This window comes from Molothrus ater, chromosome 2 (genome assembly GCF_012460135.2).
Source record: "Molothrus ater isolate BHLD 08-10-18 breed brown headed cowbird chromosome 2, BPBGC_Mater_1.1, whole genome shotgun sequence".
NCBI lineage: Eukaryota > Metazoa > Chordata > Aves > Passeriformes > Icteridae > Molothrus > Molothrus ater.
Genome location: NC_050479.2, coordinates 85,903,588 through 85,931,381, shown reverse-complemented (window position 1 = coordinate 85,931,381; position 27,794 = coordinate 85,903,588). Strand labels below are relative to the sequence as shown.

The window sequence follows — 27,794 nt, the reverse complement described above, 5'->3', positions numbered from 1 at the left end:
CGGCTCGGCCCGGCCCGCTGGGAGATGTAGTTTCGCCGCCTGCCCTCGGCCCTGCCCAGTGCTGCCCCGGGACTGCGGCTCGCAGCCGGCCACGCCGCATCCCGGCCCCGGCCGGAGGTAACGCGGGCGGGCGGAAGGGAAAGGGGTGCAGGAGCGGGGCGATCAGGGGTTTTGGTGATCGCAGGGAAGGGGGGGGGGGATCGAATGCTGGGGAAGCGGTGCAGTAGCGGAGGTCTGGGCTTGGGATGTAGGAGGGATGCTCAGGGAAAAGGATGCAGGAGGAGTAGTCGGGGAAAGAGGTGCAGGAGGGATGCTCGGCCTGAGAGATGCAGGAGGAACGCTCGGGGTAAGGGATGCAAGAGGGATACTCCGGTGAGAGGTACGGGAGGTGTGCTTGGGGTGAGGGATTCAGGAGGGATACTCGGGGTGAAGGGTGTAGGAGGGATGCTCAGGAGAAGGGATGCAGAAGGAGTAGTTGAGAAAAGGAGTCCTGGAGGGATACTCGGGGTGAGGGATGCAGAAGTGTTCAGGGTAAGAGGTACAGGAGGAGTGCTTGGGGTGATGAATGCTCAGGGTGAGGGATTCAGGAGGAATACTCAGTGAGAAGTGTATAGGAAGGGTGCTCAGGGGAAGAGATGAAGGACGGGTAGTCAGGGAAAGGGATGCTTGGGGCGTTGGGATGCTGGAGGGATGCATGGAATGAGGGATGCTCTGGGTGAGGGATGAGATAGGCTGCTCAAGGGAAGCAGTGCAGGGGGGGTGCTGGTGGAAAGTGTTGCAGGAAGGATGCTCAAAGGCAAGAATGCTTGGCAGTAGTGATACAGAAGGTTTTTCAGGGGTCAGGATGCAGGAAGGAGCTGGAAGTAAGGGCTGTTTGAGGGTCAGGATAGAGTTGGCATTCTCAGGAACTGGGATGGTCCGAGGGAGGGATACTCAGGATAAAGGGTAGGGGTGCTTGGGAGGGATACTCAGAGGGATGCTCTGGGGTTGCAATGTAGCAGAGGGCTTGGAATGAGGTCCAGGAGAGATGGTTGGGGTGAGAACTACTGAAAAGGCTGAGATGCAGGAAGGATGCTCAGGAGAGGGATTCTTGTAGGGAGGAGTTTGGGAGAAAGGGCTGGGTTTTGGGATTCCCAGAGAGATGCTTGGACAGAGGTATGCTCTGTGGTCAGGGTGCAGAAGGAATGGTGGAGGAAGGGGAGCTTGAGCATTTGACTTTTTGGGAATCAAGGTGAATGCTTGGAGGGAGAAATACAGGAGCAACATTGGAAAGTGGGGGTGTGTGCATTCCCCCACTGCCTGCAGGGCTTTGCAAACCTGTTTACAAGGCAGCCTCTTGTTATAACAAAGTAGCCAAGACAGATTCAGGTTTTCCCCAGGGAAGCTGACCTGGGGAGAGACGCCTTGGGATGTTCCCATGTGATAGGGAGCCAAAGACTCAAAAAGTGAGGGTCAAATTCAGATTAGCTGAGACCAATCCAATTTCAGGTTAGATCTGCTCCAGCTTGGACTTTGCAGGTATTACTGAAGAATAAAAGCAGACGTTGGAATATTTGCACTGCTATGATGTTTTCACAGCACTTTGGGAGCTCAACTAGGCCACGCTTCATCTGGTGGCAGGGAAATTTCAATGGCATGCCCTACCTAGACTGAAAGGATGCAACTGAGCTTTCACCTGAGAAGGGGTCTCAAAATGCTTTGGGCACCTTTGTGATAGAGTCCATAAAGTTTGTCATGGTCTCACGTTGCATTCCTGCTTTCTGAATTGGCAGATGCAAAGCCAAATATATTGGGGGCTGGAGGGAAACTGAGGTCTCAAATATACCCCATTTTTTCTTTCCTGAAGGCACCACCAAAAATTGGAGATCTCTGTCTCCAAACAGTGAATCAGTGTCTGATGAATCCCAGGCAGCGTTGGCAGTATCCACCCTCAGTCTGGTATGCTTTGGTGAACAGGACGTGGTTTTTCCTTGGGTTATATCTAGGGTTTTAATTTCTATACAGAGACAAAAGCAGACAGAAACCTGAAGAAAGAAGAGTGATTTTAGTGCTATAAATACCTTCAGGAAAACAGCCAGCTTTCCGGAGTAGATGTATTTACAATCTCCAGGGACATTGATAGAGAGGACCTTGGCCTGAAGGTCAGTGCATCCCAGATCTGGGCACTCCCAGCATAAAGCCTTATGGAAGTAGGGTGTCACAGCCCAGACTGAGAGCTGTAGCTAAGCAGGAAAGCAGAAGTCGTTTGGGGAAAGAAAAGGAAGATACCTTCAACTGGACGATGTGAGGAGGAAAACTGGAAAAAACTTACCTATTGCAGACAGAACAGAGCTTTTGGGCATCCAATGCCAAATAAATTCAGAGAGATCAAAAGCAGCTGTAGTAGGTTATTTTTGTGTGGAGTTGGTGCTGGGTTTACCCACAGAACCAGTGGTTTGTCACTGCTGGTCTGGTGGTTTGAGCAAGCCTTGCCTCATGACCCTTTCTCTCCTGCTGGTTTTCAAGGCAGAGAGTAACTTAATTCCTTGTGTTTTGCTTTCTGTATCTGTACCAGTATGGTTGATAATAAGCTAGTGATGGTTTTGAGATGCTTTATTAGAAAAGGATACCAGTAGGTACTAGAGATGTGTGTTTGTGGTTGTTGACTGAAGGGGAGGAATGGAGCTGGGAGGAGCAGTCTGCAGAAAGAGAGGATAAAATGTTGGAGCCATAGGCTTTATTTGGTGGTGCACTGATTGCTTTGACATCCAGCCAAAACCTTTTTTTTTAATTTGGTGACTGAGTGCCTAACAGCAAAAAACAGAGCAAGAGAAGAAACTCAGGGATCTGTGTGCACCAAAGGGATTAAAGAAGAAGCACTGAAGAAATAAGAGAGCAGGGTAGGGTAGGTAAGATAGATGGGTTGAGATAGGCTAGCCTGCCCAGCACTGTTGTCACTTGGAGAGAGCTGATAGAATTGTATGATGTGGTCAAACATATTTATGATGTTTTAGAGGAAAAAAAGAACCATGAAATACATGGTACTGTAGAAAAAAGGAAAAGGGTCCGCAGTGATCTGTGGATCTAAAGTATCAACAAATTTTTAAAAAGGTAGGGAGTACTATATGATAAATTTAGGCTGATTGCAAATAGGTATCTTCTGGTTGGCTATGTTTTTGAGACCTTTAAAAGAGCCTGGCCACAAGAGAGGAACTCATTGTTCCCAAGGTGGAGCTCCTCATGCAAAGCTGTGCAAAATGCCAGCAGTCCAGTTGGGTGACAATGCCTTAAATAAACCTTCACTCTCTGGAGAGAACTGAAAGCTACTGTCCTGCAGAGTGTAGGGACAGCCTCCTGCTCCAAATCTGCTACTGCCTGTGGTGCAGGGCAGTGTCCTGTCCCAAATCTGCTGCCTGAGGTGAAGGACAATCTCCATTGGTGCTGTACTAAAGGGCAGCTCTGATTCCGAGGAAAGAAAAGTATGAAGAGCCTTGTCAGCCAAAAGTAATTAACTCTAGTGAGTAGGAGACACAACATGAATGCAATCTGCCACTGGAAAACAGTCTGGGACAGGAAGCAAGGAATATGTGATCTCCTTGAAAAGCAAAGGAGAATTTAAAAAGGCAGATTATAATCATATGCAAAAAATTCAGCCAGTCTTCTGTGCTGGCAATTTTTCCCTGTTATGACTGCAAATGGGTAGAATCTCACTTCTTTTTCTAAAGGACTATTTAATGGGATTTTTCTGCAGTTATTAGTTCTGACTTTCTGCTTAGATCTCATAAAAATTACCCTGGTGCTCTGCTCTGCCACGCCACTTTATGGGGTTCAACTCAGCAGCTGAAAGCAAAGGACAGTGGAGCATCACTATTAATGTATTTGCAGGTCTGGAGAGGCTTGGCTGCTGGCTCTGTCACAGCCTATTCCATCTCCTTGTGCAAATGCTTTGGTCTAGATAGTTTTTAAGTCCCTTCCAACCATTCTATGATTCTATGGTCTAGATGTGCCTTAGTTTTCATATTGCTACAATAACATGAGTATCTATTAGATGTGGTAATGATATGCAGGCTGTGGTTTCCCCTTCTTAGCTGGATGAACAGCAATGTACTTTGAACAAAAAAAAAAAAAGCCCTTTGCCTATGAATTCATTGGACATTTGTTCCCTGAAAAAAAACAAAAAACAACAAGTTGTTACTACACAATTGCTTCGATATTTCTGGAAAACAGACCCAGAGAGGTGACAACAGGGCTGGTCCTTGTAGGAAGTTGTATACCAAGTCATGGCAAATTTTGTTGAAATTTTAGAGAGCAGAGTATTTTTTGTGCCTATTTGATAGTGGATATCAAGGCACTATGTGAGCTCCCTTTTATCCTGCAGCAGCTCAGCATGCTGCAGGATTGAGCCCTAATTGCCTGGCTGCCTGGAGGATGCAGCAGGAATAGCAGTGATGTCTTGGCTGACATAAAAGAAACCATTTCGGCAGGAGTTAAGGACAATAAAAGGTGAGTCTCATTTCTGTACTTCCCGACCTCCAGGGAGTTCAGGGGAGTAGATATTTTTCTTCTTTGTAAGTCAGAGGCAAACCACTTTATGTATCACTCTATGTTTGGATGGTGGGAATTATTTTTCCTTCTTTAGTGGTATTTATCAAAGTGTCTATGATGCCATTGTAGGAAATGTGCTGAATTTATTACTAAGGTTCCCTAAAGGTAAGGTACATTTTGCATCTATGTTTTCAGAGCTTTGTTAAGACCTAGGGTGTGGGAACTGGTACCACATTCTGCAAAAAGTGCTAAGTAGACTTTACTGGAAATCTGCTGCTGGCAGGGATAAAGGAATGAATTGATTTAGAAGTAATTGGATAGAATTCAATTGAAATGAATCCTAATTAAAGAAAAAGAATGGGCAGAAGAGAACTATAAGTACAGCTCAAAAGTGTACAGAGTATGAAAACTAGACACAAGCAAAGCCAAAGGTGATTTTTCATCCCGTGACTGGGTTTTGGGGTTTTTTTTCAGTTTACTCAGTTTGGAGAGTGACACTAAGTTGGCCAATGCTGCTCTTTGCTTAAGTTCCTTTTCCCTCTCTGGTTTCTAGAGCGTGCTTGGGTGTCTGTCCTTGCAGGGAGCCATCTTGTGGTCAGCAAGCATCTTTGATGTCAGTAAGGATTTTGAGATGATGCTCTGCACCATCCTTATATCAAAGACAGATGTATGTACTGTTAATTGGGTAGGAAGCAGGCTGGAACTATCCTAGGACCTTGCCTTTTACATAATTTTTATGAATGATGTGGAGAGGAGATGAAATTAATTTTATCAAATTTGTGAGTGAGGCCAGAGTTGAAGAGTAGTCTATACTCTTGGGGACAGGGCTGCCAAACAGGAGGGCCAGGACATGCTGTGGCTGATGTGAACCTCATGGAATTCAACAAGGACAAATGCAAAGTATTTTGGGGTGGACGCTGGGGATGGGCTCAACTGGGATGGACTAACCCCTTGAACTGTTGAAGGCTGGGCATTGACAGATAACAGCTCCCAGTGCCTACAAGGAGGTTATTGAGGAGATGAATCCAGAAGTACAAGGCAGGTGAATGGGAAAAAACAGACATAAATTGAAACAAGAGCTTCCAACTGCAAATAGGATAAACCTTCCCACTATGACATAATTAAACAGGAGCAGGTTGCCCAGGGTTGTTGTATGATTTCCATCCTGGAATATTTTCTAGACCTTAATGGATAAGTCCCTGAGCAGCTGGAGTTGATTTCAGCTGGGCAGGGTTTGGGCTAGAGACCTCTCAAGGTTCTTTTTCTCCTCATTCTGTGATTTTGCATGTGTTATTCCTGCCAGTCATTCACTGGGGTAGCAGAACAGTTTTGCCATTTCCTGGGATGTTTTCTTTTTCCCTCCAAAGTTCATATTGTGTACTCTATGTTTTATGTGAGCTACAAAAGAGATGGGAACCTCAATGTGACTCTTCAGTTTAATAATCAACTCTTTGACCTTCTATTTCATCCTTGTGTGTTCCAGGAGCTCAGTTCTGTTCATAAGCAGGAATGAGCCAATCCTCCCAGCTCTTCAGTGTGTTGTTAATGCTGGTGAGGAAGAAGTGCAAAAGGTTGTTCTACTTCAGGAACACTCATTATAGAAGCCTGATTGTCTGAATATTTCATCTCTTTATTTCAGTATTAAACAGAGGAGAACCAGGGACCAGATCTCCAAGGTAGCATTCAGCTGCACAACAGGGAACCGTCCTTCCCTCTCCTGCAGTTCCCTGGGTTATTTATGACACACTTCCAATTTCTACAACAAATGAGACAGTGATCTTACAGACAACACTCCAAATCACTTTACTGCTCCACTGCAAACCCTGACTCACTTTCCACAGAGGTCTTGGGGGGGAAAAAAGTTAATATTAGCTGCTTAAAAAATATCTGAAAGCATCTGGAACTGTGCTTGTTTTGAATTAGCCATCTTAATTCCTAGCCTTTGACATGTGAATGATCTTTTAGTTTGAATGCTTTTTTAGTGTAGTTTTAAGACTATAATATTTATTATTGCATATTAAAAAGCCACTTAAATGTTGCTTTAATGTAGTTCTCAGATTTGTAATATATGGCCTGGTTAGCATCCTCCATCCTGGCCTTGTCTGGCCCACACCCAGGGAGCAGTTAGGTCTACCCTGATACACAGCAGAGCAGCGGGCTTGTCTGTCCCCTCCTGCTGCCACAGGGTGGTTGGAGAGGTGCAGGTGGGACTGTATTACCTAAAGCCCAGCTTTGTCCTGCAAAGCCCTTCACTGGTGAGGAGGACATGGATCCTTCACCACAAGGTCAACTCAGGTGGTTCTCTCTGTGTGTCTTCAAGGTCCTTATGTCCATATAAGTTATTATGATGTTTCCTGCTGAGGAAGATGATCCTTTGGGACTTGTTTGCCTATTGACTGTGAAGAGACTTTGTTTCAGGCGTGTCCTACTACACAATGTCAGTTGTGACCCAGTTGCACTCCAGGCAGCAACACTGAGGAAGCCCATCCTCCTGTCCCTTTCTGTGATCAGCCTGAGGAAGAACCATGCCCTTTTAGGAGATGCAAGTTTATCTCAAAATTCAGATGAAATTAGACTCTTTGCATCGAAAACCTGGTGAAGTTTGGCAATGCTAAAGTAGCTAAAAGCACAATCATAGTGGGGACAGTGGTGGGCAGCCATCATATCTGAGAAGGACAGCGAGAGCACCCAACACCACATACACCAGGGGACTGTGGTGATTTTTGGGGTTAGGTCTAAAAGAACTGTAGCCATTGTTTGACCATCCTGCCTGTGTGGTTATTAAATATTAGACCCTGAATGTTTCCGGGTGGGACGTGCCTGGCTTCGTCTGGCCTCGCTGCTGGACCAAAGGCTGGACCAAAGGCTGCAGCTGTGGTGTTTTCACTGCAGAGATACCTTTGGCCTGGCTGGATGCTGCAGCTGGGCACTCAGAACAAATCCAGGCAAAGTAGGAACTCAGTTTACCTTTGGTGGAAAAGGTTCAGGCGACAGTGAAAAGAAGCGGGTTCTGCCGTAGAGCTTAAATCCAGAGTTTTATTGTAGCATGGTAGGCCTCTGAACATGGTAACAGCGCCCAGACAGACACCCCAGCTGCATGGTCTCGTGTCCTTTGAAGCCCCGGGGACAGGGGGAGGGGAGGGACAGGTGAGGGCCAACCAGGTGTGAGGAGGGATACAGGACACTTGGACAAGCCAATGGGCCCAGACCTGAGGGGCATCTGCCAACCACACGACGCCCTGTTGGAATGTTAAGATTGATGGACAGCTCTTAGGCAGGAGGGCAAAAGGGGGAGGGGGAAAGGTTGGCACACCTGAGGAGGTTGGGATAGGTAAAATAGGAAATCGCACTGCAACATGTGGTGTTTCCAAATCACTGTGCGTGGCTCAGCATGGATTGCTCCAGGGAAGTAATAGTGAGACATAACCAATGAGCACTGTATATCCTCCTATCTCCTCCTGGCCCTTTATCTATATGCCAGATGACTGGGGTGTCTGGGATCAGGCTGGGAACCTGCAGAGGGGAGGTGAAAGGGCTACCAACCTGACTGCAGGTGTGTGCCAGTTTGTGTTTGGCCAAGGCAGCCACTGAGCTGCAGCAAGGACAAATGCTCCTCCTGATTTTGGACTGTCTGCAAGCCCCATCTGCTCTCCAGGTTGACTTTTAGCCTTTGCTGACACTGTGGTACTTTCTGTTGAGGTGGAAAGACATTATCTCTGGGATTTTGTCTTCTCCTTTTACCTTGTCCTCATTTCCCACTGGTTTAATGCAGGCTGGGCCCTCAGGAGTCCTGCTTATATATTCTATCCTGGGAAAACAGTGTGATGGAGAGCATTAGCTCTGCCATAGCTTGTTGCAGGGAAGGCAGCAATAGTGCTTGATGGGAGAAAAAATAAATCCAGCACATGAGCAGAGGAATGTATGCGTCAGCAGGCAGGGGCCAGAAAGGGCAAAGTGGTTCTTGGAGAGGCATTGCAATGTAGCCTGTGGTCATCGCTGGATTGGAGGTGGCTATATATATATATTTATATATGTGTATATATTTATCAGTAATGTTTTTTTGTCATCTTGGGAGATTGTGGGCAAGCAATGATGGGAAGAGGTGATATTTGGTGAAGTGGGAAGGCTTCCCAGCCAATTAGCTGTGAGTCAGAGCTTGATGTTTGTGTCTGGCATGGTTTTACTTCTCCACCCTCAAGCAGCTGTCTACAGGAGAAAAGACACTCTCTGGCTCAGATAGAGGCTTTCTCCAGGGATGGCATGGTCCTTGGATGGCATCTGCTGAGGTCTCTTCTGGCTGTCATCTGTGAAAACCATACTTGGGGTACATGTCATCTGCATATGTATTCTTCGTAACCCCGTCCACATGAAAAACTTCAAATGCTTCCAAAGTGCTAATGAAGGATCTTTCTACTAGCCCCACTAGGAACTGGTGCATGTTGTTCTCATTTCACAGATTAGGGAGCTGAGGAACAGAAAGGTGGGGATTATTATTCTGGTCGAATCATGAGTGTGGCTCATTTTAGGCTATAGGCAGGAAGGGACTTTCTCCAAATGTGTATTTGTGCAGTGCATTGTGCTGGGGGGACCTGTTGTGGATGAGCCTTTTTAGTCCCTGTAATACATTATAAGAAATCCTGACTGTCTAATTTTATCACTGTATAATGGTTTGGTTTTTGTTGGTTTTTGTTTCTTTTATGCAGTAGTGCATCCAACAGCTGGTTATAAATGTTATTCTGAACTTTCCCTTGGGAATTCCTTGTGTTTTAAAAACTGTTCTCTAATGCTTTATTGCTGGTGAATTCAGGCTGTGACAAATGGGAAACTTTGCCTGACTCTGCAGTTTCTCTCCCCGCTTGCTTTGGTCCCGCATACAAATGCGGCAGGTCTCTGGGGAGCAGCCAAGACTGCACCACTCAGATGGAGTGGCTGGCAGCACGGTGTAAATGTTAAACAAACACCCCTGCCATTGCACAGAGAGGCTGCAATCCCACCTCTGCTTCCCAGGGCTTTTCTCTCCTTCCCTGAATGTGAAGACAATCATCGGGACCATCTCTGCCTCTTGAGGACACCTGAGCCAGCAGACACGACTGTAAGACTTTGGCTCCCTTAATTCCCACTTGTGCCTTCTGTGGATGTGTACTTGGTTGTTTGCAAGGCAAAAATCTGTGATTAATCAGAAGAAGTTCTGTATTTTTGTGTATTCATTCCATTTGGGGTCTTGAGTCTCAGTCAAACATCACGAATGGAAACCTTTTTGAATGCTATATGAAAAAGCCACAAGAATTACCCTCCTCAAAGTGGTTCCAGATAGCTCTGCTTTTTTGATCTCCCTTGCCCCAGCCTGGGCTTAAAAGCTCAGCAGACCCTCCTTGAACTAACCTGCTGCTCTGTCCCTCTCTTTTAGGACCAGGGAGCAGAGATGGATAAGATACTGGAAGCTGTAGTGATGTCCTCTTACCCCAACAATGTGAAGCAAGGGCTCGTGAGGCGCGTCATTGAGGCGGCGAAGCAGCCCATGGACAGCGAGCAGTGCTGGTCCATGCTGGAGCTATCCACCAAGCTTTATCTCACTGGGGACACCAAGTATAAAAGAGAGATTGGGAAAGAGGTTTTGGAGGTCTATGGCCACTATCACCCAGAGGAATTTGAGGAGTTCTTCAATGTCCGCTTCCTGCTGAGTCTCCTCCAGGAAGGCTATGGACCTCTGGGAAAGAGAAGCCATTATGTCCTTGATTATATCCAGTTAGGACTGCAGTTTGTCCTGGAAAGCCCATCAGCAAACAGCATCTTCAGTTTATTGAGGATCGAGGTGCTCCGGAAAGTCTGCGAGAGGCCCAGCCCCAAGCAGTGTGCGAAGATCAGCAAACTCTTAACACAGCATCCTCAGTGCATTCCCACAGGAAAACACCAGCTCCTGTTCTGTCAGCAGCTGATCCGGTGCATCGGGCAGTTCCAGTGTGTCTCCGAGGGGGAAGAGGAGATCATGGAGTTTTTGGAGCAGGTGAACAAAGTGAGTGGTCTGCTGCAGAGGATCTGGAGGACACAGACCTCAGCCATCCTGCCCTCTTTGAAAGAACTGTTCACTATCATTTCTTCAACAGGTAATTTAAAAAGAATAATTTAAAAAGGGCTGGGAATGTAAATGTTGGCTCTGATGAAGTCAAACTCAATTAGTTTGGCATCTTGCAGAGTTTTCATCCACTACAGAAATACCGCCACAGTTTAAATATAACAGACAAGCATCTCTTAAAGTTACCAGGGCTCTGAGCTGGGAAGACAATATCACCCTGAAACCAGAGAGAGTCTGCAGATGGGAGCTGCTAACAGGATGGAAGCATTTGCAGCACAAGTTTGTGTTCAGCACTTTCCAACATCAGCTGGGCTTAAGGGAAAATATCTTATCTGCAGCTTGTTAGAGTGGAACTTGAGAGCTTTTAGAAATGCCACTCTCTTTTGGCTGACTTGGTAGTGCCTCAAAGCCTGCTCCCTACCAGAGACTAGGGATAAAGCCAAGAAGTTATTTCTTACTGACCTAGAGGTATGAACCCCTACTGACTGTCTGAAGGGCGGTTGCACCTTAGGGTGAGACAGGCAATATTTATTCAACTTCTGAGGCTTTTAGGTTATTGTGGAGGGTTTCAGAAGGTTTTTGGGAGGTACCAGTGCTATGAAAGGCTGGTGAACTCCTGCTATAGCTATTCCTAAGACAACAGGAGATGGGTTTTTCAGTATGACAGCCTCATCCATTGGAAGGAGGCCCATTTCCAGGCACGCAAAATTGCAGTTACATCCTTTTGCAATTATTTGCAGTACTTAGTAAAAAGAGAGCAAGCAGTGGAAATTTGGTACCTGAGTGGGGCCAAACATGTGCCTGTAATCTCTTCCTCCCTTGGGGCTACATATGGCTTCAGGGAGCAGCCATCTGCCAAGATCCAGTTTCATTATGTGTTGCACTGGGATCTGGGGAATTATCCTCCTAGCACAGCCAATGGTAGACTCTACACTGCTCATTGGCAGCAGCTCAGTATCTGCTCCATGATGTGTGGATGTGGCATATGGGGATGTGGTTTAGTGGTGGACTTGGCAGTGCTGGGTTAAGGGTTGGACTGGATCTTTGAAAGCTTTTCCAATCTAAACAATTCTGTGATTCTATTTTTTGTGGGCAGAAATTATTTGGTTTTTAGGACAAGAAATGACCTAGTGTGCCTGTTTTTCCTGTCAACTAACATCTTAACTGCTGGGGGTGATCCCTCTGGGTGTCTTGCAGAGGAACAGGAAGCGCCCTCCAATGCCTTGGCCAGCGTGGTTCAGTTTGTCCCTCTGGAGCTCATGGATGGCGTCATAAGAAACCTCACCAATGATGACAGCATCACTGATGTGCAAATGATGATGGCCATTGGCAGGTAGGAGAGGCTGTGGGAGTGAAAGCTTTAACTCCGTTTGGAGAAATGCTCTGTGTGGTTTTAGCCCAAGCAGTTTGGCGGATGCTGCCTGGTGAGGAGAGTGTAGGGAAAAGGAAAACTTCTGTATTATTTCTTCTAGCCCTGAGGCCCGAGAGAACTAGAAAAAAGAGTGGTTTTTATTATGATTATGACTATTATTATATTTGTTGGGCTTAATTTAGTTTATTTTCTTATAAATAATTGCATTATCGGATGTCCAATATAGGCTATGTTGAAGAGGTTTGATTTTTTTTTTCCTGAAGCTATTGAGGCCTTTTTCTTCCCCAAAATCTCATTTTCATGATTTCATTATGATCTCTGTCTCCCTTCAGAAGAATATCTTCTTAAGCCACCAGTCACAGCTAAAGATTTATGTGAGGGAGGTATGCCCAGCTGTTTCCAGGTCCCGCCTTGGCCTTTGTCAGGTGGATGTGCTGCAGCTGGACAGACAAAGTCAATGGAGACCTAGTCAAAGCATGATGAAGAGTAGTGGGTGAAAGGCTACCTGATATGTCAGACCTGGTCTTTGCAGCACCAGTGCCCTCTTTGGCATCACCAGGTCTTCTTTGCACTCTCATGTCCAAGTCTTACCGCTCTTCTGTTCTCTAGTGCCTGGCTCTGCACTTACTTAGGTGTATTTTCAATGATCTTAAGGATATTTTTCAGCCTAAATTATTCCATGATTCTGTCTTTAACCCATACTTCCCTTAGAGGTCTCCATTTAAACAGATGATATTCACATGCAGTGGTGTGTCCACTTAACACAAGGGTGCTGCTCTGACTTGATCTCACTGGAAGCATCTTTTTTCCTCTTCTTATTACAGGATTTGTGTGTCCTTCCCAATACGGTTACATGACAGAAACACGTTATTCCTGATGGGAAGTTTATGTATGCAGAACAGAGTTGCTTCTCTTTGGCCTGCTAGGGAAGATCATGGTTTTCCCAGAGTCCAGCAACCCAAGACAAAATATTAGGTTATCAGTTCAGTTCCTAACCCTCTTCTCCATCTTTTTCTCTTTCTGGACACCTGTGGCTACAAGCTCCAGACAAATCTTCTTAGAGTGCCAGTGTCTAAATACAGAGATTGCCAAATAAACTGCATCCTTCCTTAAAACAGTCTTTGTTATGCAGAAGGAGGAGTAAATAATTAGTAAGAGCCCAGAAAATGTAATTAACATCACTTAGGATAAATGTTGAAGTTTTGGCAGCATATTTATGGCAGATGGGTGCCCCAAAACCAGCATGACCCCAGGCTGTTTGATATGTGTGCTCTATGCCTAGAAAATAAAAGGAAAATGTACAAATTGAAGATCTTTTAGCCTAGTATCCCTGACAAACTGGTTGCATGCAGGAGTGTTTTTTCTGAAGTTTGGGTTTGGGAGTAGCAGGGGAATAAACTGGATTTATGTAGAACTTCTGGTCAAGCATGTAAAGAACAACTGGTGGTAGAAAAAGCAAGGCTATCACCTGCTGGCATAAGTGCACACCACAAGCTCTTTTACAGAATTGGTCTGTTTTTAGATAAACTCTATTACTGTGCATCTGTGACGTCAGAGGTATTCACAGATTTGGGTTTGGTTTTTTTTCCCCCTGGGGATGTATCTGTTCCAAAGAGCCCGGCTCTGGATGCAGAAGGCATCTGCTGTCTCACAGCTATGCAGGCACTCACAACCTCTGGAGATCAGGGTCTAGGCTTTTAAAAGTTTAGCAGACCAAATCAATGACTCCTTTGTCAAATTAGGGTCATCACTACTAAAATACTTGTGGATCGTGCAATGTGAATTTAAAACTTAATTTCTTCCTACTGTAGCAACACGGGCAGCACTGTAACTTAGTTACCAGTGCTAGCAAAGTATAGCTTCAATCAAATAAGGTTATTTTGGGCCTGTTTAAAGAAGATAGGGAGAAAAAAGACCTTTGAATCTCTGGATCCATCTCCCTGCTTTATAGCATTGACATTACAGACCCCTTTCATTAATGTTCAACTCTGCTCCTCAAAGCAAGACTACATTCCCACTGCTGTTCTCTCACAGCTCTTCCACCACTGGGTTGCTTTACTGGGTCAAATCTCTCTTCTAACAGCCAGTCTGTGTGTATTTCTGGCCATCTTACAGTTCATTTGATCTTATGCCAACAGAAATAGCTGAAATATCTTTTGCCTCCCTGGTGTTTATTCCTTCAATATGTGCAGGAAGAGCAGTCCCTTCTCATCTCTGCTTTTTCTCATGGCTGTGCTAAACAAGCCAGGTTATTTTAAGCTTTTCTTGCAGGAAGTGTTCTTCATTTCCCCTACCACCTGAACAAGTTTCTTCCACACAGTTCATTGGTCTTGGGCACAGATGGTGGTGTTTGTGCACCATGTTCACCAAGGCAGCCAGACCACAGCCTGAGGTTATTGTTTTGCTATGGAGAACACCTTTCTTTCTGCACCACAGGTGGTGATGGTCCTTTCCACTGCTGCTGTTACACTGGGAACTTGTAGTCACCTGGCATCTGCCTTGTTGTCTTCAGGCAGATGAATTACTGTAGCCTCCATTTCTGGTGCCTTGCATGCCTTTTGAATCAATACATTTCCCTCCAGTTCTACATTTCTAATCCTCAGGGTCTTCCTTGTGACTCCTTGATCTTCCTCTTGTGTTGGTGATGCTTGACAGCTGTGCATCTTCACATACAGTGATTGCATGGCATTCCTTGTTCTCCTCTGGTCCAAATGTCTGTGCAAGCTTCTCTGGCATTTGCTTTATTCTCCACCTTGGCTTGACTTCTATTATTTTTCAACACCCCAACATATGCTGCTTTTCAAGGTTTTTTTACTGACTAAAGTTTCATTTTTCCAGTTCCTTGTAAACTTCACTAATTTCACAAGGCTCTTTGCCTTGTGGTGGTTAGTTATCTATCTTCCCTTCTTTTATTTTGCATAAGATACAGATTTATAAGTAAAAGGAACTGACTGGGTAAGGTAGCTGAACTGAGGTGTAGCCTGAAGGTTTGGGGTATCTTCAAATCAAAAGTACTGAAGTGACCAGCAAAGTTGGATACTTGGAGATCCCAAGTCTTACTTGCTTCCTGGTTGTTTAACATTAAATTTTAATAGAAACAATGTGTAATCACTTAGTCTTAGGTTATTGTTTTACAAGAAACTTCTGTAAGGCACTTATTTCTTGAAGAACCATGACAACATGTTGGTTGAATGGCTAGAAATGAAATTTTTTACCTGTGACATTCAGGAATAATTGGCTTCTATTAGAGTTTCCAGATGGAGTTTTTTAAATATGTTTTTGGAAATCAATGTTTCCCACACCACACTGAGAACTAAAATATATGAATCTCAGTGTTTTTTCCTTACCAGTAACATGCAGAGATCAAACCAGTATAATTTGTTTTCTAATGGTGATAATGCAAACAAACATGACAACATGTTGGTTGAATGGCTAGAAATGAAATTTTTTTACCTGTGACATTCAGGAATAATTGGCTTCTATTAGAGTTTCCAAGTGGAGTTTTTTTAAATATGTTTTTGGAAATCAATGTTTCCCACACCACACTGAGAACTAAAATATATGAATCTGAAACTGGTAAGGTTTTTTCCTTGCCGGTAACAATGCAGAGATCAAACCAGTATAATTTGTTTTCTAATGGTGACAATGCAGAGACCTCAATCAAATCCTCACATGATTAGTATGTAGAGCACAGCGCCAGTTTTAAAAGCTTGAATTTGACTAGACTGAAATTTTTGGAAAAAATCCCCACTTTACTCAATGGACTTGGGCCTGATCCTCTGAAGAACCACCATCTGATGGTGAAATTGGAGTATTTATACTTCAGGCTTTTTTGTGCTTTGAATAACATGTGAAATGCCTGTCTCATCCCAGTGACTGGACACCAGTTTGGAGGAGGTTTGGCCTAGAGTGGAGCTTGACTTTTACAATATGTGCATTAAATTTATTTAAGAGTTTGTGTTTTGTTTCAGGATGATTGACTGGGTGTCCTGGCCCCTGGGAAAGAACATAGACAAGTGGATCATTGCTCTGCTGAAGGGTTTGGCTGCAGTGAAAAAGTTCAGCATCTTGATTGAAGTCACTCTTTCGAAAATAGAAAAGGTCAGTTGGCTCTTTTAAATGTGAATGTGAACCACAGAAATATCATCTTGCACCTGAAATATCACCTTGCCTTTCAAATGACAGGATGAGATGTATAGAGAAAAAAGAGTTTGCTGTCCCAAGGGATACTGATTTTGCTGCTAGGAATGATGTTCTCCAGAACAACCTGGGATTCTGCAGGTTGTGGTCTGCAGAGGTACTGATATCTTAAAGGAAATAAAATAGCCAAGGATTTTCAAACCAGTTGAACACTTTCCTTCCCAAACTATGAAGTTCTTGTAAAATTTACTTTTGGGAATGTGACATGCTCTCCTTTGACCATGCCTGGGTAATTGCTGGCTGGTACAGTAAAATATATATCAGTGAGTGTATTAATAGCCTACACAGTCACAGGTCAGTTCTAAAGCTTGTGCCCTGGCTTGGTTCTTTTATTATTATAGATAAAGCCCCCGCTGCCATTGCCATCATCTGTTTCAACAGTGAGTACTTGCTCTCTCTGAAAACTGTGATCAAGCACTGAAACTGGTCACTATTTCAGAACTTTTTCCATGCTGTGGTCCTACTCTTCCCTCCTTCATATAGTGGGGATAACACCTGGCTGAGCCACCAGAAGAAGTCATCATAGAAGCTACTAAGACATCTTAGGGACATGGCTTAATGCTGGGCTTGGCAGTGCTGGGTTAACAGCTGGGCTCAATGATTTTAGAGGTATTTTCTCACCTAAATGATACTGTAATTTTATAATTATCAGTACTGGAACATTATCAATAACTGCATTTGTCTTTGTGATCCCTCAAGTGCATTGAGCAGTGGGACAGTAGCCAAGCATCTCTGGCTTTTCTTTCTCTCCTTTCATTATTAATACATAGGAAAGGGACACAGCCCAGAAAATAACATGTGATTTTTGGAAACCCTTAGAAGTTATGATCTGGCAACAGTAGAGGGTATACAGGTATTTTTTGTAAAGTAGAATAAATATAATTATGTAGCCTTTGAAAAAGATACTTGCCTTTTATCTCTTTGTCTGAAAGGTTAGTGATAAAGTTCCAAATATCTGAATAAATTAAGAGGCATGTTCTAGAAAATCTAGCATTCTGCTGTCCTTGCATAGTTTTTTCATGAGGAGATATAGAGATGCAGCACTGTCATGAGAGGCATTACACACGGCTGAAAGGGTGAGGATAACCCACACAGTATTTTTAAGGGTGCCCTAAGCCAATACTCAGGACAGGAGATGACTCTGGAGAGCTGTTGCTTGCTTCAACATCCAGCATGGAGTAGGAAGAGACCAGCAGCCCTGGTAGATGCCCAGTGCCTCTGTTTCCTGCTGTCCCCTTCTCCTGCTGGTTGCAGGGCCATCCTGCCTTCTCATTTGCTTTTTTTTTCTCCTCCACCAGGTCTTCTCCAAGCTGCTGTACCCCATTGTGAGGGAGGGAGCTTTGTCTGTCCTGCAGTACATGCTGCTGAGCTTCCAGCACTCCCACGAGGCATTTCACTTGGTAAGGCTGAGTCTGGCACTTGGATGAGGCCATTATCCTGAGTGTAACCCTGCTGTGGGGCAGCAGGGATAGGGGGGCACCTAAGGTGTGGCAGATGTTGCCACTCTGGCTTTGGAGTGCATTTGGTAGAGTCTTTGTGTTGAGAACATCTCAGAGGGCCCTCACTGTGGAGGGCAGGGAATACATTATTAAACAGGCCTTGCTTTTCCTAAGTGGGTGCCTTCCTGTGTGTTGGACTGAGTGGGGCCCATCCCACGTGTGATTTTAAATTGTCACCAACCTGTGGCACCCATTTCTTTAGGTGATGGGTCATCTTTGAAAGGTTTGAACAACATCAGTGCAGCAAGACCAGAAGACTGGATCAGAACACTTCACTACACAAATTCTCTGTTAAAAGCAAAACCAACTTTTGGCAACATTTGAATATCCACTTTTCATTTCCACAGTGATATTTTATAGTTTGTTTTGCTGTTGGCATTAAGGCGCAGCTCTACTTCCTGCTGATGTTGCCTCTGGAATGCTGAATTTAAAAAGTGAGGCTGAAGGCAAAAGCATGCTTGTAGTGATTGAACTGATAAAAGCAGTGATGGAAAGATTACTTCTATTAATGTTTGATTTTGTACTTTCTGGTTAAAGCCCTTATATTTGGCTTTTCACCTGAAGTTCACAGAACAAACAGATAAAGCTAGAAAAAAGCAAAGCTAGCCAACATTTTCAACTGATGCTTTTTTATTCCTCAGCTGGAGATACTTTGAAGGAACATGAATTTCTTGAGAAACTCTTTGGTTTCTAAAAATAGAGTAATTCCAACATGTTGTCTTCAGTTGGACATCAAATTTTGAAACACTCCAAAAGCTATGAGTTACTCTTTGCTTGAAGTTTCCATCTATAGCCCATAAGCATAAATTTCCTCCTTTATTTAAAAAACCAAAACCCAACAGGGCCAAACCATGTCTTTTTGTGTTTGCCCTGGCACTTTGGAAGGGTTTTGAGAATTGTTCACATCATAGCTTGGCAAAATTCTGATGTACAAAAACGTGCTGCAATTGATCTTCTTCCCCAACAACCTTTTCTTTTGGAAGGGAAATAGTTAAAATCTCAACATTTTGAAGGGAAAGAAAAAGAGGAGAAGACCAAGCGAGGAAAAGACAACCTGGAAATGGCTGGACTGGGGTCCTGATACTTTTCTCCAGGATTACACTGGGCTAAAAATAACTTAAAATATAAATATGAAAGAGGTTGTGTAAGTGCCTGGGTGACTATAGCACATCTGCAGGGTTGGAAATCGGTTGTTAATTCTGTGTGCAGCTGCAGGGTCAGCAGAGGGTGCCCGTGAGCAACGGATCATTTGCATTTGCATCTGCTTGTGCATTTTTAGGTTTTCGAGATGAAAGCAAAATAAAGACTGTGCTGCTTATATGCCTGTTGCCACCCTTCCCACCATACCAATTCCAGTTCAGTGTATTCAGTATAAAATTAAGAGCACAGCAGACAACATTTCTTCTAGGCTAATTCCACCTACCTACCTTGCAGGTTTGAATCCCTGCACTTGGCAGTCAGCATGTCCTTTCCATCGTGGGTATGGGATTTAGGGGAGATTAAAGAATAGCAATTGCAGCTCAGCAAAGCAGCAGCACAAACCTGCAGGTGTCATGCAACAGAAAGCCCTCTAAGGCTGCCAAAATCAACAAGAGAGTTGCTGTTGAGTTCAAAGGGTGAAGGGTGAAGTCTAGAGTGGCCCTGAAGTCAACTCCTGTTCACTGTCTTTTCTGCCTGCAGGTGAATTTCATTCCCCACAATGTATTAACATTCTGTGAATAACGTGGAGTAATTTTGGTAGTGATTTTTTTTTTTCCAGCTACTCCCTCACATCCCCAGGCTGGTGGCCTCTTTGAAGAAGGAGGACTCCAATTCTGCAACCAGCTCCCTGGAGCAGCTGGCTGAGCTCATCCACTGCATGTTCTTCCGCTTCTCAGGATTCCCAGACCTCTATGAACCAGTCCTAGAAGCAGTTAAAGTGAGTCATGCCCTTCTCAGTCATTTTACTGCTTTCCATATGGAAATGGCATCTCTGTCAGTAGCTAGAAGAGAGGGACTGTCTGGTAGGGATATCCTGACCCCGTCCTTCACTGGTAGGGATGTCCTGACTTCAACACCTCAGATGATGGTAGAAGAGAGGGGATGAGTGGATTAAAATTCTGAGTCTGAGCCCTGTGTAGGCAGGCTGAAGGAAATTACTTCTCTAATGAGGGGCCTGCAGAAGTCCTGTAGGTGCCTGTAGGTTTTAGCTATAACTTTATTCTGAAATGCCTTTAAAGGACTAATACAAACAAGTAAACTCTTCTGTGCATGGAGGCAGGTTCATGTGAAGAGCAGGAAAATTAGTTGTGTGAATGCCTCTAGCAGAGGAGTTTTGCAGTTGCCCATTACTAATTCGTCATGGGAAATGATCAGTCATGGGATCATAGAATACCCTGAGTTGGAAGGGACCCACGAGGATCATCGAGTTCAACTCCTGACCCTGCACAGGGCAGGAATCACACCAGGTGCCTGAGAGCATTGTCCAGATGCTTCTTGGCTTGGTGCCATGACAACTTCCCTGGGAAACCTGTTCCAGTGTCCAGCCACCCCATGCTGGACGCTTTTCCTAATATCCAACCTAAATCTCCCCTGACACAGCTTCATGCTATTTTCTTGTGCCCTGTCACTAGTACCAGAGAGAAGGGATTGGTGCCTGCCCCTCAGCTTCCCCTTGTGAGGACAGATAATGATTTGTAACACAGATCTCTCTTTCCAAGGCTCTCCCGATTCCAAATGAAGACCGGATTAAACACCTCTTAGGACAAAATGCTTGGACCTCCCAGAAGAATGAGCTGGCCTGCTTCTACCCACGCCTGGCATCTAAATCAGAGACAGGAAAGATTGGGTTAATTAACTTGGGAAACACTTGCTACATGAACAGCATCATACAGTCTCTTTTCATGGCTTCAGAGTGAGTTTTTCCTCCCTTGCTCCCGTTCAAGACTGCTCCAGGGGTTGCTTGTCACTCCAACCTTGCACGTCCCACACTGATTTTCCATCTCACAGATTGCATTGCTGCTTTTCTTTCACAGCTTTCGGCATTCAGTGCTGAATTTATCTGAGGGCAACTCCCAGCCCCTGATGACAAAGCTCCAGTGGCTCTTTGCATTTTTGGAGCACAGTCAGGTAATTATTTAATGTTTTAGTTATTTGTTTGGACTGTCGGCTGCGGAAAGGCTCGTCTCCAAGTTGCTTCCTGCTGGCTCCAACGTGCTGATAAGGAGCTGTGGATCTTGGTGGGTTTTTGTAATGGGACAAATTTTGTTTATATGAAGGAGGCTAATTTTGGGAGAGGTGGAGGGAAACTCCTATCACCCATGAAAGTGGGCTATGTTCACACCAGGCTGCCTGTCTTTAGTTTGTGGTCTTCTTGGGCTGGGCTGATGTCATAGCTAATATTTTTGACAATGAAGTCCATTAGGTAATAGTTTACATCTGTGGTCAGCTGAGAAGCCTGTTGGTGTGAAGCAGAGGCTTTGTTTCTTGCTGTGCAGCAAGGGAGAAGACTGGAGCAGCTCGCTTGTCCCACTGCTGCCCAGCAAAGCACTAGCAATCAGTGAAAATTGCTTTAAAAGTGGTTGTGTTAAAAGGATTATAAAAATTATAAATTATAAAAATCCCCTTAGATTCCAGATTGTTAAATCCTCTGCATGTGAAGAACGTAAAATAAAAATAACACCCTTAAGTAAATGTAAACATTCCCATGACAAATGTGAAATTTAATGGAGTGACTCCTGGAGGTAGAGCTAGGTCATATCTAATTTTTCTCTTGAAAATATATCTTTATGTTCCTAGAAAAACAAGATTTTGGAAAGGCAGTGAATTTTCCCTTGCTGGGAAGCAAGTCATCCAGGCTTCTTCATTTCCCAAGCCTTGACTGGCAGAGCTGGCTGGTAGCATTGTGGTATTATATCACTACAGATGACCTGAGAGGGAAATATAGACATCCTGTTAAATTTAATATTGGGTAATAGTAGAATCTAGGTTTTGATGGCAGGTTAGGGTGACTGTGTTCTGTGATGAACAAGTACAGAAGCATGTGGTGTAGCTGATGGTTATAGTTTCCTGTTAATTTCCTTTTGGTTATTTTTCTTTTTTGGGTTGTTCTTGAAGTTACCTTTTTTCTTAAAATGGGTCTTTTTCCATATTAATTAAATATCTGCTTCCTAATGACAGCAATTACATTATCTGATAACACAGATTACCTGCCTGCAGTGATCAGAATGTTGGGTGCAAGTTTAGTGGGGTTTTTTTTGTTTTGGTTTGGTGTTGGTGGTTTTTTTTTTTTGTTTATTTTGTTTTTGGTTGTTTTTTTTTTTTAATGAAAGGATTTCATGAGAGAGATCCTGATCAAATTAAATGGAGCAGCAAATTAAATTCAGGCTGAATTAAGTAGAATTATCTGGATCAGGTCAATAAACCATTTAAAAATTGAATGATAAACACATATCCATGTGTTTATTTTATAGAAGTATACATAAAATAATGTCTGAAATTCATCCTTACCATCCTGACTTGCAGCAAACCAAGAAAGTCTTCCTGTGCACTGGGATTAGCCTTTGTAGGGGGAAAAAAGGGACCTTATCAGGCACAGAACACTGTGCTCCCAGTGGACCAGCTAAAAAAACCACTCCTCTCCTCTCTCCATCCCCCTTTGGGAATTGAGGAAAAATTGCTAGGATTAAATGCATGTCTTCTGTGTTGCTGCCAGCGACCTGCCATCTCCCCTGAGAGCTTCCTCTCTGCCTCCTGGCCACCCTGGTTCACCCCTGGAGCTCAGCAGGACTGCTCAGAGTACCTCAAGTATTTGCTGGACCGGTACGTGATGAGCACCATCATCCTGGAGCCTGGTGACAACAGCATCCCTAAACCCCAGTGTAGTATTTAGTGCTAACCCACATGCAAACAGGGCATGTGGCTGGGACCCAGAGGAGTTGGGAGAGTGGAGGGTTGGGATCGTGAGACTGGTCTGAAATGAAATTCTGTTTCTAATGAAACCCTGTTTGTACAATTTTAGGGGTCAGAACTTAGTTCAACTTGAAAATTTCTGCCTTTGCTCTGAGGACACAAGGAATTCATAGAATTACAGAGTCATTATGGTTGGAAAAGACCCCTATGATCATTGAGTCCAACCATTAACAAGTCCACCACTAAATCATGTCCCTAAATGCCACCTCTACACATTTTTAACACTTCTAGAAACAGTGATTTCACTACTTCCTTGGTCAGTCTGTTCCAATGTCTGACTGACCTTCACCCTTTCAGTGAAGAGATTTTTCCTGATACCTAATCTAAAATTGTAACAACCGTAGAGGTTCACCTGACAAGCCACTCAGCCTATTCTGTAAAGTGTTGATTCTTGCCTTTACCTAGAAATAGCAAATCTCTGCTGTCCCAATGATCCTTCTAGAAGTATGTGGTCAGTGGCACATGAGGACTTCAGGTTCCCAAATCCTGTCAGACTCCTTCCCACCTTTTTCCCACAGACTCCTGGGTACAGGCAGGTTAACTGGGATTAACTACTTGCAGTGAAGAACAGGAGCCCTACTTTAGAGACTGCCTCTTGGTGTTGTATTCATGCATAACACAGCCTTTTTCTCCCCTGCCAAAGATTGCATGAAGAGGAAAAAACTGGAAAAAGGATCTACCAGAAACTCAAGGAATCCAGCTTGACGTCTCAGGCGGTGGAGCATCATTACTTAAACAAGACATTGATTGAGAAGATGTTTGGGGGTAAAATGATGACAAAGATCCGCTGCTTGAAGTGTCTGAATGTTTCCTCCCGAGAAGAAGTCTTCACAGACCTGTCCCTGGCTTTTCCTCCATCGGACAGGAATGTGTGTGGGAGCACACCTATTCTACCAGTGGAAGAAATTGGCCCACAGTTCATTGAGCCTCCAGAAAATGCAGGCCAGCTCATGGGCTCTCCCTGGATCCAGAGGAAGGCCCCCATGGCCAGTGACCATGCAGCCCCATCAGTGTCGGTGGAAACATTATGTTCCCAGGAACAAGGAGAAGCAGCAAATCCTATATGTGGCAATGGTGTTGGGGTGGATGCAGCCAAAGACCCTCTCTCAACTTTTGGGGAGCAGGCATGTGCTCCCAAGGACTCCAGATCTGTCCCAGATTTAATCAACTATTTTCTTTCCCCAGAGAGACTGACAGCAGAGAATAAATACCACTGTGAGAAATGTGCATCCTTGCAGGATGCTGAGAAGGTGGCAGAGCTGACAGAGGGTCCACACTACCTCATCCTCACACTGCTGCGGTTTTCTTTCGACCCACGGACTATGAAGAGAAAGAAGATCTTGGACAATGTCTCCATCCCTGTGGTGCTCAAGCTACCCATCCTTGTTGCTCCAGAGGAAACTGAGGAGGTTTGCCAGCATGGGAAGGAGGGTGCTGTCCCAGGGAGTGGCTTCATGACTGTCGTGTATGACCTCTGCAGCGTGGTGGTGCATTCAGGCATCTCCTCCGAGAGTGGCCACTACTACTGCTACTCCAGGGAGTGCACTGACACCGTCCCCCACGGGCAGCCCCGGGATGGGGTGCCAAAACCAGCCTCTGACAAACAGTTGGACTTGGAAATCCAGTGGTACCTCTTCAATGACACCAGAGTTTCCTTCTCCTCCTTCGAATCGGTCAGCAACGTCACCTCGTTCTTCCCCAAGGACACTGCTTATGTCCTCTTCTACCGGCAGCGGCCGGAGCGGCAGAGCTGCCTGCTGCACGAGGCTCTGGCTGAGGCCGGCCGCCTGCATGGAGAACCGTCCCTCCACAAGGACTTGATGGAAGCCATTTCCAAAGATAACATCCTCTTCTTGCAGGTAACTCCCGCTGCTGTGCACAGCAGGATGCGGTCCTGCAGCTGTCTGACTCATGAGCCATGTTCCCACAAATCCAGGTAGCAGTCAGATCCTGTCCTGTGGTTAAAATCCTGCAGATATCCACCCACTCCCTGAAGCCAAATCCCTTTTCATTTTTAGCACCCAAATATAACCAGGTTATAGGTTCCTGATGAAACTAGGCACTGAGATTGGTACAAGACACCTTGTGGCTGTGCTTGGGGTTGGTTTGCTATTGTCTGCTCCTGGAAGTTTAGCCCAAAATTTTCTTTGAAGTGCCTGGGAAAGAGAGGATGATGGAATAGCTTGGATTGGAAGGGACCTTTACAGGCTATCTAGTCCACTTCCCCTGCAGATTGAGCAGGGACATCTTCAACTCAGATGCTTAGAGCCCCCACCATGTGGGCTGACCTTGAATGTTCCCAGGGGTGGAGCATCTACTGCCTCTCTGGGAAACCTGTGCTGTGCCTCGCCACCTTCATTGTACAATACTTGTTCCTTTCATTCTACCCCTTCCTCTCCTTCCCACCTTCACTCACTGGTAACTAGCTGTTTCTTCCTACCACCTCTGATGTTCACCTGAACCATTGCAAGCAAAGTCTTTTTTTTTCCTTTTTCTCTTCTTATCAGAGAATCATAGAATAGTTTGGGTTGGAAGGGACTTACAGACCGTCCAGTTCCAACCCTCTGCCACGGGCAAGGACCCTTTCCACTAGACCTGGGTGCTCAAAGCCCCATCCAACCTGGCCTTGAACACTTCCAGGGATCCACAGCTTGCCTGGGCAGATGGGTGAGCTGGGAATACAAGCTAGAACAGATTTAATTCAGCTGATGGGGCCCAATGCTTTCCAAACAACAGTGTCTCATATGACATGACCTGCATGTGGGGTGATTGTGGGGGGGGGGGTGGTCCCTCCTCTCCCACAGGTGACATGGGAGGGCTGGGCTTGATCACTGAAGAGCTGCTGCATCCCTCCTGCTGAGCTCTAGAGCACATGGCCATCACACCCCACTTTAATTTGAAGGAAGCTCCCAGGGGATACCTTACAGGCTCTTGGCTCCTCAGGGATGGTGGGAGCATCCCCCCACTTGAGTCTTTTATCTGCTAATATCCTTGTGCTCTATTTTTTTTCCCCCCCTTCCTTCTCCCAGGAGCAGGAAAAAGAAGCGAGGAACAGAGCCGCCTATATTTCTGCCTTGCCGAAATCCCCGCTGTGGTGGAGAGACTTGGACAGGGACAAGGATGATGACAGCTCCTCGGGGGGCTGCAGCCCAGCAGCAGGTGGGGGTGGATCTGGCTCCTTCCATGGACTCGTCTTTTAGCCAACAGCTTGAACCAGATGGGCAGTGTCCATGGGGCCAGCCCAAAGCCAGAAGCTCCTCTTCCTCACCCTGATAACAGTGAGCATCTTGGAGGAGGATTTGAGAAACATTTCAATGGAAAAGGTCTCAGGGGCTGATTTGGAGGCGCCTGGAGGGTCTCGCTGCTTCCTATGCAGTTGGTCTTCATGCCTTAATGTACCTAAGCTATCGCAGAAATGAGCAGCTGCCAACAGCTCGGAGAAGTGCCCTTTTGCTTCATCATAGCCATGTCTTGCCTGCTGTGAGCCATGCCACCAGCCTGGGGAGGTGACAGGGACAGGCGTGGGGAGGAAGACAGACCAGCAGGGCCCCAGGGATGGAGATGTCCCATGCACACCCTTTCTGCAGCCCTTCCCATGGCACTGAGTTGGTTCTGGGGTGACCTCTGCTCAGTTTTTATTATTTCTTTTTAATGTGGTTTGGGAACCACATGAAAAACCCCGAAGGTAGAAAAAAGTCTGGAAAATGCCAAAATGTAGCAGTGCTGGTCTGTGAGGCAGTGAGCTTGTAAGACAATCAGTGTCAGGTCAACCAGAGGGAGTTTATGCTTTTTTATTGCTCTGTTTATTGCAAGACACCCAAAAGAGACTGAGGGGCACAAACCCCTCCAGCCAAGAGAGACTGACCTGATGCATTTGAGGTTTCTGGGCTTCAGTGAAGACCCATTGTATTACTGATGACTTCTGGATGCTGTTAGTGTGCACGGCAGGCCAAGACACACAGCTGTTTTTCCAGATGTGTCCTTAGGACCCCATTAGTCTCTTTCTGCTGCTGTCATTTGATGGCTTTCTGGGATGGATCTGCCCTTTAAAATTTGGGTTTTCCCTTGGGATACCCTGAACTGAGCAGCAGATGACAGAGCCCCCCTAAACTCATGATCTATTTTTTTTTAAAATGCTGATTTGCAAGGTAAGCCCAACCAGATATGTTATAGCAATCCAATATCAGTATATACTGTGTAAACCAATGTATTATATAAATCAGTAATGGAACAGGGGCAGATTTTGATGGCAGATGGCCAACTCAAGCCCCAGGCAGCACATCTACAGAACCACAGCTCCCTCCCATGTCCCTCCCCAGCTGTTTTCCCCTGCCTGCTCTTCCCTCACACCTGTAGTAGAGATTTCTCTGGCTCAAGTGGCAGAGTCTTGTGCCTTAGGTCCTAAGTGCAAGGCCTAATCCTGACCATGGCATATTGGGGTAGGAGTATTGTGTTTTTGTGGAGAAAATGGCAAAGCACAGACATTGCTATGGATAATGTGAGCAGAAAGTTTGCTAGAGAGAATACTTGGGGTCAAATATCTGGTGTAGACTATCATATTCTTTTATTGTCTTTCCTATATATAAATAAAGGAAATTAATTCAACATATAGACTTAGTGTCTTATTGCAGTACTCATTCATATTGGGATGATGGGTCAAAAAAAGAGATGGGGAAGCTGAGGCATCCATCCTCAAGGACAGGGGACAGTCCTGCAGAGTGGTGGTTTGGAAGAGGGGATCAGACAGAGAGGTGGAATGGGAACCTTAGTGCAGAGCTGTGTGCCCTCCAGAAGAACATCACAATACTAATAGTGGAGCCTTGTAGATGAGCAGTGGAGTGTGTTTGTTGTTTTTAAGTCAGGTGCTGAGAGGAAATAAAGACCCAAAGCTGAAGTGTCACAGAACCTACAGTGTTTCCTGGTTTTATTACTAGGCCTCTATTTATTTCCTGTTCAAAGAGGTTGCCAAAAGTTTTCCTGTTGCTGTCATGCTAGCTCCTTTCTTTATTCTGGAATATCACCTGAAGACATTTTCTGTGCTGTTTGCCTTAAGGTGGTTTTGTAGGAGACTGTCTTTAACTTGATGAGATCATAATCTAAGTAATGAAGGCAGATAGTCAAACCAACATGGAAAATGTTGGAGAGGTTGTATCATAGCTAAGCTCGTTCCTGAGCA

General features: G+C 45.0%; 1 protein-coding gene across 2 annotated transcripts; it reads left to right on the top strand.

Annotated features, from left to right (window-relative positions):
• The first annotated feature begins 25 nt into the window (after window positions 1–25).
• USP35 (ubiquitin specific peptidase 35) lies at window positions 26–27,223 on the top strand. 2 transcript variants are annotated; one of them, XM_036391910.2, is made up of 12 exons: window positions 26–117; window positions 9,532–9,616; window positions 9,932–10,628; window positions 11,795–11,930; window positions 15,941–16,070; window positions 17,468–17,569; window positions 19,428–19,586; window positions 20,368–20,561; window positions 20,683–20,776; window positions 22,362–22,468; window positions 23,262–24,477; window positions 25,648–27,223. In XM_036391910.2, exons 3-12 carry the CDS (start codon window positions 9,947–9,949, stop codon window positions 25,816–25,818), a joined length of 2,991 nt encoding a protein of 996 aa, XP_036247803.1. In that variant the 5' UTR covers window positions 26–117; window positions 9,532–9,616; window positions 9,932–9,946; the 3' UTR covers window positions 25,819–27,223. The 2 variants fall into 2 exon arrangements, with proteins under 2 accessions (XP_036247803.1, XP_036247794.1); XM_036391901.2 differs by lacking the exon at window positions 9,532–9,616 and having other exon boundaries at window positions 48–117.
• The last annotated feature ends 571 nt before the right edge of the window (window positions 27,224–27,794 follow it).